The following is a 15,959-nucleotide window of genomic DNA, read 5'->3' on the forward strand; positions in this document are numbered from 1 at the left end:
AAAACTTGACAGTGACTTTATATATGCTTAAAAATATAAAAATTTAATACTGCTGCTAGAAGATTTAATTCCCCGGCAACGGCGCCAAAAACTTGACAGCGACTTTATATATGCTTGAAAATTCAAGAATTTAATACTACTGCTAGAAGATGTAATTCCTCAATAATGGCACCAAAAACTTGACAACGGTTATAGATTCGATAAAGATGTATATATGAAATATTTAATAATAGTAAAGTCACACTTATCAATGCAATTATACATATTGCTCAAGTAATACAGGGCTCTAATAGAGTCCTAGATATCGATCCCACGGGGAGTAATATTTGAGGCTACGAACTAAGATTTTAGAAAATCAATACTTAATCACAACAATATAATTCAAATTGGTTATCTGTCACTAATAGGCAATTAAAATAATGTATTTTAATAACTCTTAAATAACTATTTCTTCTAATAAAGTTTCTAATGTGAAATTCAATATATAAGAAAGCATCCTTCTCCTTGTCAACAAATTAAAGTGAATGGATAAAGTGAATCAGTTCAAATTGAATTGTGTCAAATAGGAGCATACCTGTTCTTTACCCTTTGGTCCAGGCATAAAGAACATTGACTAATCCTATGTTTGGTTACTGAATCTGGGGTTAGGCTGGGAGGATGCCAGCTCTCACGTCGGAGCTCCCACGTTCTCCTCGCTTGAGGGCTAACATCTACACTTCAGCACCCAAATGATAGGACCAAATTGAGGATTTTAGTCTGTCACTCTAAAATCTCCAATTCTATGCCCGATAATTTTATTTCCCTACTTATTCGCACCCAACTTCCAAGGGCCTTGACCTCCCTGAATCTTGGATGTATTCTTTACTTTAGTTGTAAAACTCAACATATTTTAACAAATCAATTGGCTAGATTGAAAGTAAATTAAGATCGAAGTGAAAAGATCATAACAACTTATTTAACATTTTTATGGCTCAACCAATTCAAATTACCATTTCACAAAATCTCAAGACTAGAAAAAAGACAGAGAAAACTACTCAGAACTCATGGGGAAGATACGACAAAACTAAAAATTTATATATAAAAGCAAAGTCATACAAACTACAACAAGTAAATAGCACTTATCTCTAATTCCTCCCCAAGAAAACTCCTCTAAGTTCCTTTGAATCTCTTCCTTTATTTACAACACACATCACTCTTCTTTGAAGCGGCAAGGAGGAAGGAATCTCTGACTTTCCCTCCACTCTTACGATCTCTCAAAGAATTCCTCACAATCGAACCCTAAATTAAACTCTCTACACGCTACTAGGCTCTTAAACTTCTCTGAACCTCTCTAACCTTCAGAGCCTCTCTCTATTTTTCAGCCAAAATCTTTTCGGCCAAAAGTTTCTCTTGAAGTTGTAGAAGAGTTTTTCCAAGAGTTGCTTAAACATCCCCTCAAAAATCGTCCACAAAATCATCCACATTCAATGCACCTGTTGAGATAACTGCTAATCTCACCGTTGGTAGCCACGAGGGCTCTGTCGGCGGGCCCTCTTAAATAATTTGTTGCTAATTCATCATACCTGCAACAAAACATAAAAAAAAACCCTTCTTTAAAGTGCAATATCATCAAAATCATTGTAAAATAGGTATGAAAATCTCAACATATTTTCTTTTGGTTAGCTACTAATCAATCTAACTGGAAAGAAAGGTCAATTGATTTGTTTAGGTTGATTGCTGCTGGTCGGTTGAATTAATAGAATTGTTCAATCGATCTGATCTAGTTTGTAGTGCTCGATTGGTCGAACTAGCAAAAAGTTTGATCCAACTTATTAGGCTAGTGGAGTTTGATTGATTGAAACGATAGAATGATTTCAATCGAGTTGATCGAGCTATTGATGGCCAATTGATCAAATTTACAGAATGATCTTGGTCGAACTAGCAAAAAGTTTGATCCAACTTATTGGGCTAGTGGAGTTTGATTGATTGAAACGATGGAATGATTTCAATCGAGTAGATCGAGCTATTGATGGCCATTTGATCAAATTTACAGAATGATACATATTGAGCCAATAATGTGGATGGTCGATCGATGAAACATGCAAAAAATTGCATTTTTATGAAACTTTGAAAATCAAGTCAAACACACAATATGAATGCAAATGCATGCAATATTGAAAATCTGATTGTGCTCGATGATGAACCAAACTCGTCCTAATGACCTCTTGGGGTCATAGGGTAGGATGGAAATGAAGTGTACCAACTATTCACTTTGAGTGTTCACCGCAAAGAGCGACGAACACCTTGCCTCCATATGCCTGGAATGAATTATTCTTATAGGAGAAAACTTTTGTGGTCTATAGAATGTCAACATTTTGAGATCTTCTATTATATAATATAATTTTGGGCGAAGAAAATGACATGTTTTGCTCTTGTACTTGATGGGGAAATCAAAAAGCACTAAACTTATGGGGTTTTTATCTATCACAAGAACTCTAACCTAAATCCTTTATCATCCAGACCTAAGGGCTCTAGGAATGAAAAACAAAAACAAAGACATGAGTTTTAAGATTTTTCACCAATGTTATGGTTGCTCGATGCATTCTCTTCACTAGTCCACACTTTGACTTTGCTAGGAAGAAACTCTCCTTTTTCTTTAAAAGAGATGACGCTCTCTTACCTCCTTAAAAGAGATGAAATACTCCTCTCCTCTGTAGTGCAACTCCTCTAAGAAAACTCCCTCCCACAGTCAAAATAATGTTGGAAAATTAAGAAAAATGTGTTTTGGAAACCTTATAGAAGAAGAAGGAAAAGAAGAAATAGTACGGGAAGCAAGAAGCAAAGCCTTCTGTTTACCTCTCTCCAAATTTCTCCACCTCAAGGCCTCTAAGAGAACCCGCAAGCTTTAAGGGAAAAGATCATCTCTCCACTAAAAGCCATGGAATATGGAGACCATAAGAAGATGGAGCTCTATCAAAAAAAATAGCGAAAAGGAAGTCCTTAGAAAGAAGATTAGCCACCACCACCCTTTCTTCCTCTCTATTCACCCAAAATGGCATGCACACTTTCTTTATTTTCACTAAGAAAGGCCTAAAAATTTTCCATCACCTTTTTGCCTCCCCAACAACCAAGAAAACCTACATTTTTGGATGCTTGGGGGGCAGTTCCAGATGAAAATCTCAAGGAAAATCAGGAACAAAATATAAACTTGCGCCTTAGCACCGTTTCCCTGGTGTCTAGGCGTCGCACCCCGGGTGCCTACTTTATATTCTATCATTTTTTAGCCTTATGGGAGTTTTTTTGGGTGCCTATGTGCCTAGACTTGCATCTAGGCACTGGGGTCTTGTCCTTTGGTGCCCAGGGCTAGCATATAGGCACCAGTCTAGCCACAAAAGCCCAAATTATCGGTAAGAATTCTACGAAGGGTTTTGGGGATCCATAATTTATGGGAGACTAAATATGATGAAAATATAGTCACATAAGATTAATTTTATAGGCACACATCAATGACTTCAAAGCCAACCGGCGCCCTGAGTTACGGTGGAGGCGTGGCTTTCTAAACCTCGATCTTCTCGAAAAAACATTTGAAAAAGGTTGTGTGGATTCCTCTAACTATGGTAGGTTATGCATGCACATTACACACTCCCATAACATTCAAAAGAGCATCCAAAATGATGCCAGCAACTATGAATTAAGAACAAGATTTCGAAGCAATTGGAGAAACGTTGGCACTGGTCTGGGGTGAGGAGAATGTGGTTGACTGACTGGTCAACCTTCCTATATTTTGAGAAGAGAAATATAAGTAGAGTGCATATTCTGAGTCATCGATCGATCAACCAAAAAAAATATTTAGTACTCCTACTGTCAAATTGTCGAAATGCAGAGGAAGGCGGAAGTGAAGGAACTGTAGGAGGAGTTGATAGTGCTTTGACTGAAGCAGTCAGTGGAGTTGGTTTCCTTTGGGTTATGACAAGAAGCCATTGGGAAGACTTTTTTGATGCTTTGATTTCAAGCTGAGATGGATAGTGTGGGCAGATTTAGGTTTTCTGGGGAAGTTATGTATTGAATGCTACTACTGTGAGGAGTTATCTCGGTTAAAGTGAAAAATGAACCACTTTGGTTGTTAAGGAGGGCTTTAGGATGCTTCCAACAAGTGCATCGTGTCTTATTGTCACAACACACTTGTTGGGGGTAATTTTTTAGCATCATTTTCTATGTCCCATTTATAGGATGTTAGCTTGGGCACAATGAAACCTTGCTTGATGCATTTATTGACTCACATATTCCCAAACATCCATTAGATCTCATGTACGTGTTTTAAGCATGGAACCAGAGTTAGTGTTGATCAACACTACCCAAGAGAACTTATCTTTGGGTGGCATCATTCTTACTACAACACACATCTATTATTCATTGTGATGTTTATAGGTCATTCCCCACTCATTCAAAGCCTTTTGTGACCAACAAAAGTTATAAAAATCTCCCATGCACCTTTTAAGAAATTTTGGTAACAAACCAACTCATCTACATAGGGGGTTCGAGATGCATGTTGGCACTAAAATCTTGATATTAAAACCTTAAAGTTGATCATTTTTAATTTACAAGATTATATTTTAGAGATTCATGGCTTCTCATACCTTTCGGATTAGTGAATACCTATCTACGGGTAACCAAGCACAAAATTGAGTTCTAAACCGTTTGGGCCTTACTCGTCCACATAAAGGCAATTTTCATTTGACACGGTGCACATTTGATGTTAACATAGATGTTGGGAAGCTTACTTTTGTCTGTACATATTCTCTAAAGGTTTGGGAACCCATAAAACCCATGTATCGTTGCTGGGAGAATCAGAGTTTAGGAGTTTGCACCCGCACAACGGTTTCAAGCGCCAATTTCTATGGATTTCTATGATAAAAAAATAGAATAGTTTTCATTTTAATATTCTCGGATCATATTTTAATGATATTTAGTCTCACATAGTTTACATATAAAAAAAAAAATCCTTTCGCTAACTTTTCCATGCAATTTGGGGCCTACTAGGCCAGACCAACGCCAAACTTGGTTGTTCAGGCTCCCAGAGGGCACCCCAGTGCCTAGAGTGTCACCCAGACCTCTAAAGTGGTGTTATCGTGCCAAATACTAGTACCTATTCATCCCAAGATAGAGAGGGAACCCAACCAAGATCTTATATGTTGGGTTATTTTGAACATTTTGACCCACTAAAGCAAAAGATTTAGCTTGGGAAAGAGGGAAAAGGTTTAAATGAAAGTGCTTATCCTCCTACTAAAATTGTGGACTAATCATATGTCTCATGAAGAAGCCATTCAGGGCTAACAATGACTCAAAGATCTTGGACCCATATAAAGGCTTTTTCCACCATACCATTTAGAGCCAACTAGTCATTTAAATTAATAAAGAGGTTTCTTATGCTAAGGGGGCTGATCATGAGGAGATGAGTTCACGGAGTGGATAGGTATCACTAAAATTCAATTTAGTGATACCTAACAATAAAAATTCAATTTTTACATACAAACCACATTTCCTATGCATTGCATACATATCACTCAATTCTTATGTATATACACACCTAATTCCTAAACTGCAATTTTCACATGCATATCGCATGTTAATGAAAATACTGGTGCGAGTAGACTTACCTTCTTCAATGCTTTCTAATAGGAGCAGAGCGGAAAGATGTGAAATACAGGAGTTTTGGTGGTCTCTGTAAGCTCGATCTGGTCGTTACCTTCATAGCTAGTTCTATTGAAGATTGTATCGCAAAGGTTCAGTTGGGAGGGCGATGGTTTCGAGCGAAACTAAAAGGGAAATGGGAAGGGAAGAGGGAAAGCTTGCAAGGGCTTCAGGCAAAAAGGGTGACCAAGAGAGGCGTCGAAAGAATAAATGCAAATCAGACACTAATATTTGTGTTAGAAAAAGTCGACCCTGATATCAGACGCTAATAACAGCATCTTCTAAAGATATTTTTTTTCATTTCTATTTTCTCGTTTGAAATAATTTGAGTGAATATCTTATTTTTATGTACATATTTATTTTTTTGTAGGTTCAATGCATTTTTTTTATTTCTGTTTTTCATTTCTACATTCATTACTATTACTTTAGTTTAATAAATGCTCGGATTAGTAAATTGTGCTGTGTTATATCACATTGAGTTAAATGTTATGATTGCAGGTATAAAAATTAATATGATGCAGAAGGATACTTATTTATAAATTTTGTTTTACAGTTTTCTAACTTCCCCTCTACGGCCTATTGATGGACTGATAACCCATTCCAATTAACAGCTTGTAAACCCACGAACATTTTTTTAGTTTCCTCTCATGCTCAAGTTTGCCAATGATTGAAACCATCAATTAATACCAACAGTTTATCGACACATTACCAATGATCACCCTAATGTCGATGCAACGGTTTTCAAGCCGACATTTATGAGTACTTACAGATGGCTTACCAACGATTTGTTATTCATCTAACAATGATGGGCATAGTTTGTTGATAAACAATGGGAAATAAAAGCTGTCGGAAAATTTGTCGCTTTTCCAATTACTAACAAGTGATTTATCTATGTCCAATAATCTGTCACGAAGCGTCGGAAAATTATTAATCTATGGTATTATAATAATAGCTGACGACTTATGACCGCCAAAAATAGACCAAGTTCATTTAGTGATAGTGGATAGATTTTAAGTTTTAAAAAAATTAAAGTATGATAATAAATGTCCATTCCTAAAGCATTTAGTTAAAGAATAAAACTCTACGCATAATAAGCTATGAAAAATCATCTTGACATAATTAATTCCTTACAACATATTGATAAAAGTTTCAAAAGTAGTTTTTTCAGCAATTTTAGAATCTTTATATACTTTCTACTTTATTTCAAACATAGGCTAAGACAAGAAATTCAATCATATATCATAATATGATTGTTTCATTAGAGTGATTTGGGTACTACTAGACAGTAACTATTGAACGTACATTTTCAGCTATAAGTTTTGTTTAGATAAGATCATAGAAAAAAAATGGAAGATGATTTTATTGCATGTTTATTAATGATATATTTTAAAAAAGATATCACAATCAGTTTTGATGTAGAATTAATAATGAAGAAAAAGGGCAGATTCAATTTAATATGTGTATTCATAATGACTACATTGAATAGATTTTTTTAATTTTATTATTTTCTCAAAACAATATTTTTCATCTCATTTATTTATTTATTTATTAAGAAATTTAATTTAATTTACCTCCAACCTCACCCCTTCTTCTTAATAACTAGTTCTGCCATTACTTTGATGTAGAGGAATTGCACCACTTAATGATTAGTTTAATGCAAGGAGCCACATAAGTTTAAACTTTACACTTCTTTTTTGATTTTTTTTAGATTTTAATAAGTCAATTTAAATATTTATTTTACTATGAAAACAAATAACAGTAGAAGAAGGGAAAAATATTGTATCCGGATGACCAATCATGTGGTGCCACAACCTCATACATCTCATTTATGAGTGACATGACGCTGTCAGAGTGGTCGTTCGGTCGTAATTGTCTCGATGCAATATTTTTTTAGTACAAGAGCGTGCATGACTTCTTAGTATTAAGAAATTTAATTTAATTTACCTCCAACCTCACCCCTTCTTCTTAATAACTAGTTCTGCCATTACTTTGATGTAGAGGAATTGCACCACTTAATGATTAGTTTAATGCAAGGAGCCACATAAGTTTAAACTTTACACTTCTTTTTTGATTTTTTTTAGATTTTAATAAGTCAATTTAAATATTTATTTTACTATGAAAACAAATAACAGTAGAAGAAGGGAAAAATATTGTATCCGGATGACCAATCATGTGGCGCCACAACCTCATACATCTCATTTATGGGTGACATGACGCTGTCAGATTGGTCGTTCGGTCGTAATTGTCTCGACGCAATATTTTTTTAGTAGAAGAGCGTGCATGACTTCTTAATCCAATAGTTAAAAACCTTTCCTCTAGCTCTCCATGAAGGCAAACTTCCAGCACCGTAATTAATACTTTTTCTAAGTCTTAATTGTTGGCGATTATATGTGCTCAACTACTAAAATAATAGATAATAAAAGATATAGAAAATTCTAGTATATATTTTCATTTTTTACGTAGAAATATTTTGTGCCCTATGCATGGATTTAAGTATGCTCTTGTTCTCTCAGTATTTATGCACAGTTAGACGAAAGAATAATTTGCATTTACTCCTCATCATTCAAAGTGGTATCCATGAAAGAGTTATGGCATTAAATTCAGATTACTTTTCAATAAAATATTAAATTAAAATCTGTAATTAAAAGCATCCCATTTAGTTTCCATATGAATGTGAACAGACTTCTGAGTTTGAAAACCAAAACGTATAGATTTAATTAAATCCAAACAAAGAAGACTTCACAACTAATACTTTACTGCAATCTAAACTCCAACAAGCATAACCTTTCCATAGATCATACGTTAGGAAAAACGTAAATGGTCTTCCATTTATTTTTAAAAAATTGCAGCTTGTGTTTTTTCAAACTCTTAAACTATATTGAACGGAAGTTTGAAACTTGAACGCCGTATTCAACCTAACCAGGCTTCATTTTTCTCACCGATTCAAAATATTTTGTGAAAACGAACACTTCGGCGTTGAACATAAATTCAACCTACAAACAAATAAATGTTTGCCAACAAATAATATGTTTGCAAGTCAGCAGACTTGTTTGGAAGTAATAAATTCAACATAAGTTATTGCCATGTTATCAGGAGAGGTAAAACATTTCGGTGAGATGGTGATGAGATGAATAAATCCTCTACAAGGCAAGGGAGAAAAGATATAATTAGTAAGTTTTCATATATTTTTTTATATATTAATAATTTAAAAAAGTTTTATTCTTCTATAACCATTTCTTAAAATGAACAAATGCCGACTGACTATCGCTCGAAATTCTTATGTAAAAATATCATGCAATGTTGACTACCAACAAATGAATGGTACACATTTTAGTTCACATTTGAAGTCAAAGGACTTTAATATAAAAATGTGAATGAGAAATTTGTTTGAAAACTATTTTTTCCGGTCAATTCTTTTGACATGTGAATACCACTACAAAAAATCAAACTATATATATAAAAGGGCTCATTGAGAACTCAGGCGTTTAAACAGATGCCACAACCATATTTCATGGTGGTCGTTAAGATAGAGAAATGTCGGTTTGACTATGGACGTAGCTACTTATTTTAAGATCTGCATAAAAGTAAGAAAATAGTCCCACAATTGAAAGGATAATAATCTGATAGCGGTGTCGACTTTTGATAATTAGATAAATTTGTGGGTTGGGTTCTGTTTATTGGTTTATTAGGCTTAGTTAAAACCAAAGTATATCAGCTTTAAATGAGAAAAAAATCAGGATATTCTGACCCACATTTAACTCTGATAAACTTAGAAAGTTAACGTACAATATATTTTATTTTATTTTATTTAAATGAAATAAAATTATGGGCGACGTTAGAAATTAATAATTAACTAAACTATCTGATATTATGTTACTATTCTTTTCTGAGATATTTGTTATCGGGCAGTTCGGTAAAAAGTGGAAACAAATTGGGTTCGAACAGCTGACCAAAAAATAACTATCATGTATTTTTTATTTTTTTTTTGCTGTTTTAAATAAATACCACATTATAAGCAATTAACTAATATATAATTATGCTCGATTTAAAATGAATCGAATAATATAAAAATCCATTTTTTTTAAAGTTATTATATTTTCTAATCCATTTTTTTCCTCAAAAATGAGCACTACCTAGATGATTTAGGTAAGAAGCTTTAAGATTGTTTAAAATATTTTGACCTAGTTTTTATTAAGAATATCTTAATTAAGTGACACGCGATAAATTTTTTATAATGATTTTCTTATGATCGTATTAAATATCCTAAGATTTTAATGTTTGGTGTACATTTTACAGTAAATATTTATGCATTCATAATCAGCAATCCCAAACATAAATGTATGATGGCAAAGCTGGAATCATTTGGAACAATATTCTAATTATACATGGAAGAGCTTGCACAAAATATAAGCTATTACGATTTTGAAATCATTTAATGCCTTCTGGATTTCATTAAGCCGTTCATGATGCGTCTCATCGAAATGTTTATTTTGACTTTAAACTATTTCATATCAAAGTTGTGTAACTTTTTATACAAACATTATATTGGATGATTTTTTATTATTATTATTATTTTTTTTTTTGTCATATTTAAAAAAAAAACAGTTGAAATTATGCGGATGGATTTTTGTTCCTGGAACAAATTTGTGCTGACACCGAAAGCATTTTCAAAGAAGTTGTCTTTTCTAGAGATTAATAAATGGGGAAAGAAAAGTAAAAGTCTTCCCCCCTAACCCCTGCCCGCCCCCACCAACCCAAGCTAGAGACATATCCCCACCCCCTTTCTATCTTTCCCTTTACCTCCCCCTCCTTACTTCTCACTCTCTCTCCACATCCTTCACTTCTCTTCATCTTCCGCAAGCAAAAATTCATGTCGGGAGAGAAGTTAGGGGAGCTCTTCCACCATGACAGCACCATCTTCGATCCATACCCCCTTTTCTCGCTTCGATCTGGCGGGACGCAAGGACTTGACTCTGGCCTCCCACAATTCGCAGGATTCTTAGACTACCTCCAAAGTTCCACCGACTTCAGCTTCGCGAGCTCATTATCGCAGGAACCTTTCATCCCCATCGGCGACCGACATAAGGTCTGCAAGGCAGAGCCGGGAGGTACTGAGAACGTTATCAGCCCAGGCTATGGAGGTGGAGGGACCACGGCTTTGACTGCTAATTCTTCAGTGTCTTCCTCGTCTACTGAGGCTGCCGGAGAGGAAGAATCGGATAAGAACGAGAAAAATGAGGAGAAAGAGCTGGAGGAGGAGGAGGAGGAGAATAAGGAGGGTAAAGGGGTTGATGATGGAGCTAATGAAGATGACAAGGCCAACAAGACAGTGTATGTTCTTTGCTATTTTCTTACACTTCTTCTTTTTGTTACTCGTTTTGTGATATTATTCATCTTGAACAGGAGGCTACTTTGATTACTTTTTTTGTTCGTAAGCTCTGATCTGATGAGTGACAACTTTCAGGAATTATCTTCTTTAAATTTTTAAATTTTAAGGTGAAAGAATTAGTTAAGAAAATTAAGGATGTTCTATATTTTGAATTATCCCGATCGAATTTAGTTTCTTTATAGTTTATACTTTAGTAAAATCAAGCCGTGCATAACTTCGTCTTTATGATTCGTTAGGGTTTTCAACCTATATATGAACGCTTTTCACCAACTTGGGGTTTTCTTCTGAACATGTCCAAGCTAGGGTTTCTCAAAATTCATTCTTTTCTTTCTAATTCCCAGCTCCTCTGGCGAGTAGATTTCTTTTTTTTTTCTTTTAATTATAGCTATGTTGCCTCTCATAAATTCTAAGACGGTGTAAATACATTATTGTTAAAGTTTTAATGATTAATCTGGACATGTAAAAATGCATGTCTCAAAAAAATGACGAATTCTATATTCAGAGATGCCTATATTTCATATGGAAGTAGCAGTTTATAAAGTTGCTACCATTCTCTAGTAGGAGAAACTAAGAAGCAACAGTGATAGTTTTTTCTATAGCCTGAAAGAGCTACAATTATTTTCTATTACACTACGAGTGTTACTACCCGCTACTGTTTAAAGCTCAGTGTACGATTAATTGTGTAAATTCTTGTTTGAAAAGTTTCAAAAATCATACGCTTAAATTGTGTCTCATTTCATTTTCATTTGTTAGTGAACTTGTTTTCTGTAGTTTCACATTTGAGAACTTTCTGATTGCAAACAGAAGCAAGGCGAGAAAGAAAGGAGAGAAGAGGCAAAGAGAGCCACGCTTTGCTTTCATGACAAAGAGTGAGGTTGATCACCTTGAAGACGGTTATCGTTGGAGAAAATATGGACAAAAGGCTGTTAAGAACAGCCCCTTTCCTAGGTAATTATATGTATTTATAATTGTTTTTTTTTTCCTATATATTTTACAGATATATGAGAACGTACTATGTTACATGACTATACAAAGTTTATTAAATTTAATCATATATTCAATTGACAAAATTTATATATATATAAGGAATTATTAACAAAAATTCCTAGAATAAACCTCACCTATTTGATTGGTAAAGTGCTCATCTTATACTTGTTCCTGCACTAATTAGCAAATGCACTTTCATTTATTGTTTATTAAAAAATCACAAATTATAGCGTTTAGTTGTTAGTCATGTACACATTGTACTCTATTTTAATTATTTAATATCTAATTTTATTCATATGGCTTTCACTCTTCACAGAAACCCTACGAGAATTTGCCCGGCCATACAAACTTTGACCATTTCTAAATTACCATAATTTTATTAAAAAAATACCCTTACAATTTTCGTCAATTTTGTAAATTCAACACATTTAAAACACATTTCGTGTAACAATGGTATATAAATAAAAAAATAATTAAAAAAATCAGAGTAAGAGAAGCTTGCATCAAGATCCACACATATCGTGTCTGTTGTCACGACGCATAAATACGATAATAAAAAAGTATATTAAAGTATTAGGAGACTAATTTTCTACATTATGCCCGAGAAAGACAGAAAGTAATTCAAACAAATCTTATCTTTCTATGCCCTGGAACATTAAGACTAATTATGATAACTGTAATTTGACTTGAATAGATACAATTATTTGCTACCCATATAATTATTATTAGCAATCAACATCCTATTTATATCTCTGCATGTTCATATCTCATAATCTGCCAAGCTGAAAGTAGAGCATTTCCTTTGTTTCATTTAAAAAATTTCCAGGAGCTACTATCGTTGCACCACACAGAAGTGCGCAGTAAAGAAGAGAGTGGAACGATCTTATGAAGACCCATCAATAGTTATAACAACGTATGAGGGGCAACACACCCACCACTACCCATCCAACGTGCGAGGAAGCTCCCACATGCTCGCAAACCAGCAGCCTTCCGTGCCACCAGGCTTCCACCACGACTTCTTTCTGCAAACCCTAACACCTCCACTTCAGCAGCTTAACCTTCCAGCCAACTATCATGACCTTCTTCTCCTACAGAACAGCATCCATCATCCATCGTTCATTAACAGCAACCAGCCCTGATAATGCATGCGATATTAGAACGTACACTAGTTAATGTTCTCCGTTTCTTGTACATATGGAACACTTGGATTATTATATTTCTGCTCTTTAAGTACTAGTAGCTATGATGCAGTACGGCTGCATGTTAATTTGATTTGCTTTTAAAGTTGGATGTGTTCAGAGCTATTTTCTATATTTGGAGGGGATTGGTGGAGAGGAGATTTATGCTTCTGATATTAGAAGTGAGTCTTTAATGGCTGAGTAGGCTGAGATTGTTCCGAAGAGATATGTCTTTTTCATTGGGAAAGTAACATGGTATAGGGACCACTGCATTTAATGTGAAGTTGGGAGGAGGCGGAAGACAATAGCGTGCCCTATCATGCAGAGCGAGCTTTTGGTCCATGTTTGGTGGATGGAGTTATTGAGGAAAGATTTTGAGTTTTTTTTAGCTCGGAAGACTTTTTATTTTATTTTATTGATCCTTAATTATTTTCTCAAGTATTGATTAGCTTAAGTTATTTATCTTGCTGTATGAGCTTTAAGTGCGAATTTTGGTTTTGATTTCACAATTAAGGAAAGATTTGTAACATTGAGGCTCAAAATAAGTACAATCTACCTGAATTTTGTTGAGACCACGAAAATATAAATTTTCTTGAATTCTTATAGTTGCATAAATTTTAGCACAGGAACTCGCTCGCGGAATCTGCTGGCTAAGAAAAAATTAATCGATTTCAATGGGTTTAAACCAAAAATAGCAAAAATGATTCGAAATAATCGCACCAAAATTAGAACTACTTCAACTATAATAGTTATACTTTTATAGAAGATAGGGATCCACGATAGTCCTACTAATTCTCCTGATGACAAATTTTGCACTACACATCCTCAAAAAATAAAAATTAGGATATTATGAAAGAAGAAATTATTGTACAGTATATTCAAATATTCGCAAAAAAATTATAGCTTTCTCGTGCAAGGTTTGCATGCATAATAATGAATGACCTAAATAACCTTTGTAATAGTAAGAGGTTGTCCTTGGCAAATCTTTCATCTTGATAAAAAAATGCATAATGAGAACGATTTTTATGGCTCCCTTTTGTAGTGCTTTCTTTTATTTCTTTTTTTTTGGCAAGACGAGCACTTGAATAAGATAATTGAACTTGTTCAAAAAGCATGATAACTTTTCTTTTTTTGATAAAAAAAATCATCAAATATTTAAATTATTGAAATATTATCAAATAATTAAGTATATCCCAGAGGTAAAATTATTAAATTGCCTAATGTATATATTAAAAGCACCAAATATTCTTACTTATATAGAAAATCTCAAATTTCTGGGTAAATAATTGTCAGCCTTGATTTTGTCAAAACTCGTACAAAATCGATAAGCTGACAACAGAGAATAACATAAAGAAGAGTTGCATAAGCATGGAAGAAGAAATTCTCTAATATTCAATATTAACCATGGGAATATAGGTATGTGCTAGTATATAAAGGTTGTAAGGTGCCCTCTAGAGTGAGTTGGTTATGTGGGTAAAATAGTAAGTAATTGTTGTAAGTAATGATGAGGCACATTGCTGCCAAAGAAGTGGAGAGCTGCTCCTTGTTGCTGAGCTGAGCACATTGCTGCCAAAGAAGTGGAGAGCTGCTCCTTCTTGTTGCTGAACTGTGCTTCACTATGATCCCCCCTCAAACTGACACTTTCTGCCCATGAGGATTAATTTTTTTTCAAAGAGCAATGAGATGCGATGTGGGAAGTGATTTGGTCAAGATATCGACAAGTGTTCAGTTGTTGGTATGTAGGTAATCTCAAGTTCTCTTCAGTGAAGTGTTTCTTTGATCAAAAAGTGACAATCTATTTTGATGTGTTTAGTTCGAGCGTGAAAAGTGAATTACGAGCTAATGACATGGCGGATGTGTTGTCTTAATGAATGACAGTCAGTTTCGTAATTGGAGCTTAAAAGTGCTGTAGAAGGTGCTTGAGCCAAATCACATATGTGGCAGCTGTCGATAGTGTTCGATATTCGGCTTTGGTTAAGGAACAATCCATGGTGAGTTGTTTCTCGATTTACTAGGAGATAGGCTTGTTATCGATGAAGGAGCAATGACGTATTACAGAGTGGCAATCAAGGGGATCCTTGGCCCAAGTGAATTCAGAGTAATTATGAAGAAGGAGGGAGCTGGTTTGAGTGGACAAGCAAAATTCATAGTACTTTTAATGTAGCATAAGAGCCTTTAAGTTATTGAAAATGTTGACAATTACGATTTTGAAGATGTTGCGACAATGTATTGATCGCATAGGTGATGATTGGTTAAGTGATGGTAAGATATTGGAGAGAGCTTAGTAATTAGTTATACAATTGAGGGTTTGCAAATTTTATGGAGCTAAAGAGAGGTGTGAAAGTAGAAAGTCGATTGTAGTTGGATTTATAGTCAGCCATACCTGCATTTTTTAGTATATTAGAGGCATATTGGGCTTGGTTAAAAAAAGACCTGATTTGGTGTATTGAATGTTGATTCCCGACAAGGTGGAGACGAGTCCTCATGTCTTGATCTTGACATGATGCTACAAGTTGTACATGAGGTGCTACATTTAGGTGGGATTGTTGCCCATTACCATGATTTCATTGTCATACATCAACAAAGAAAGGGAGGTTGAGTTTTAATGGTATGTAAATAATGAAGGATCGACTTGACTTTGTTTGAAACTGAATAATAATAATTGGCATATGAATTTTTTTAAAATTGATGAGGTCCTTATTTAAGGTCGTAGATAGCCTTTTTTAGGAGGCATA

The 15,959-nt window shown here is 34.4% G+C and overlaps 1 protein-coding gene across 1 annotated transcript; it reads left to right on the forward strand.

Annotated features, from left to right (window-relative positions):
- Positions 1-10,419: 10,419 nt before the first annotated feature.
- Positions 10,420-13,572, forward strand: LOC110021066 (probable WRKY transcription factor 71). The gene is made up of 3 exons (XM_020719396.1): positions 10,420-11,001; positions 11,864-12,007; positions 12,873-13,572. The coding sequence occupies exons 1-3, from the start codon at positions 10,541-10,543 to the stop codon at positions 13,183-13,185; spliced, it is 918 nt and encodes a 305-aa protein (XP_020575055.1). The 5' UTR covers positions 10,420-10,540; the 3' UTR covers positions 13,186-13,572.
- Positions 13,573-15,959: the final 2,387 nt, after the last annotated feature.

The sequence above is a fragment of the Phalaenopsis equestris genome, unplaced genomic scaffold, assembly GCF_001263595.1.
Source record: "Phalaenopsis equestris unplaced genomic scaffold, ASM126359v1 Scaffold000119, whole genome shotgun sequence".
In the NCBI taxonomy this organism is placed as follows: domain Eukaryota; kingdom Viridiplantae; phylum Streptophyta; class Magnoliopsida; order Asparagales; family Orchidaceae; genus Phalaenopsis; species Phalaenopsis equestris.

Bases quoted from the DNA above. Each gene is read 5' to 3' on its own strand.
- LOC110021066 (XM_020719396.1), top strand. From the start codon at position 10,541: ATGTCGGGAGAGAAGTTAGGGGAGCTCTTCCACCATGACAGCACCATC. The intron at 11,002-11,863 runs GTATGTTCTTTG...GATTGCAAACAG, and splicing joins GACAAGGCCAACAAGACAGT to AAGCAAGGCGAGAAAGAAAG. The intron at 12,008-12,872 runs GTAATTATATGT...AAAAATTTCCAG, and splicing joins AAGAACAGCCCCTTTCCTAG to GAGCTACTATCGTTGCACCA.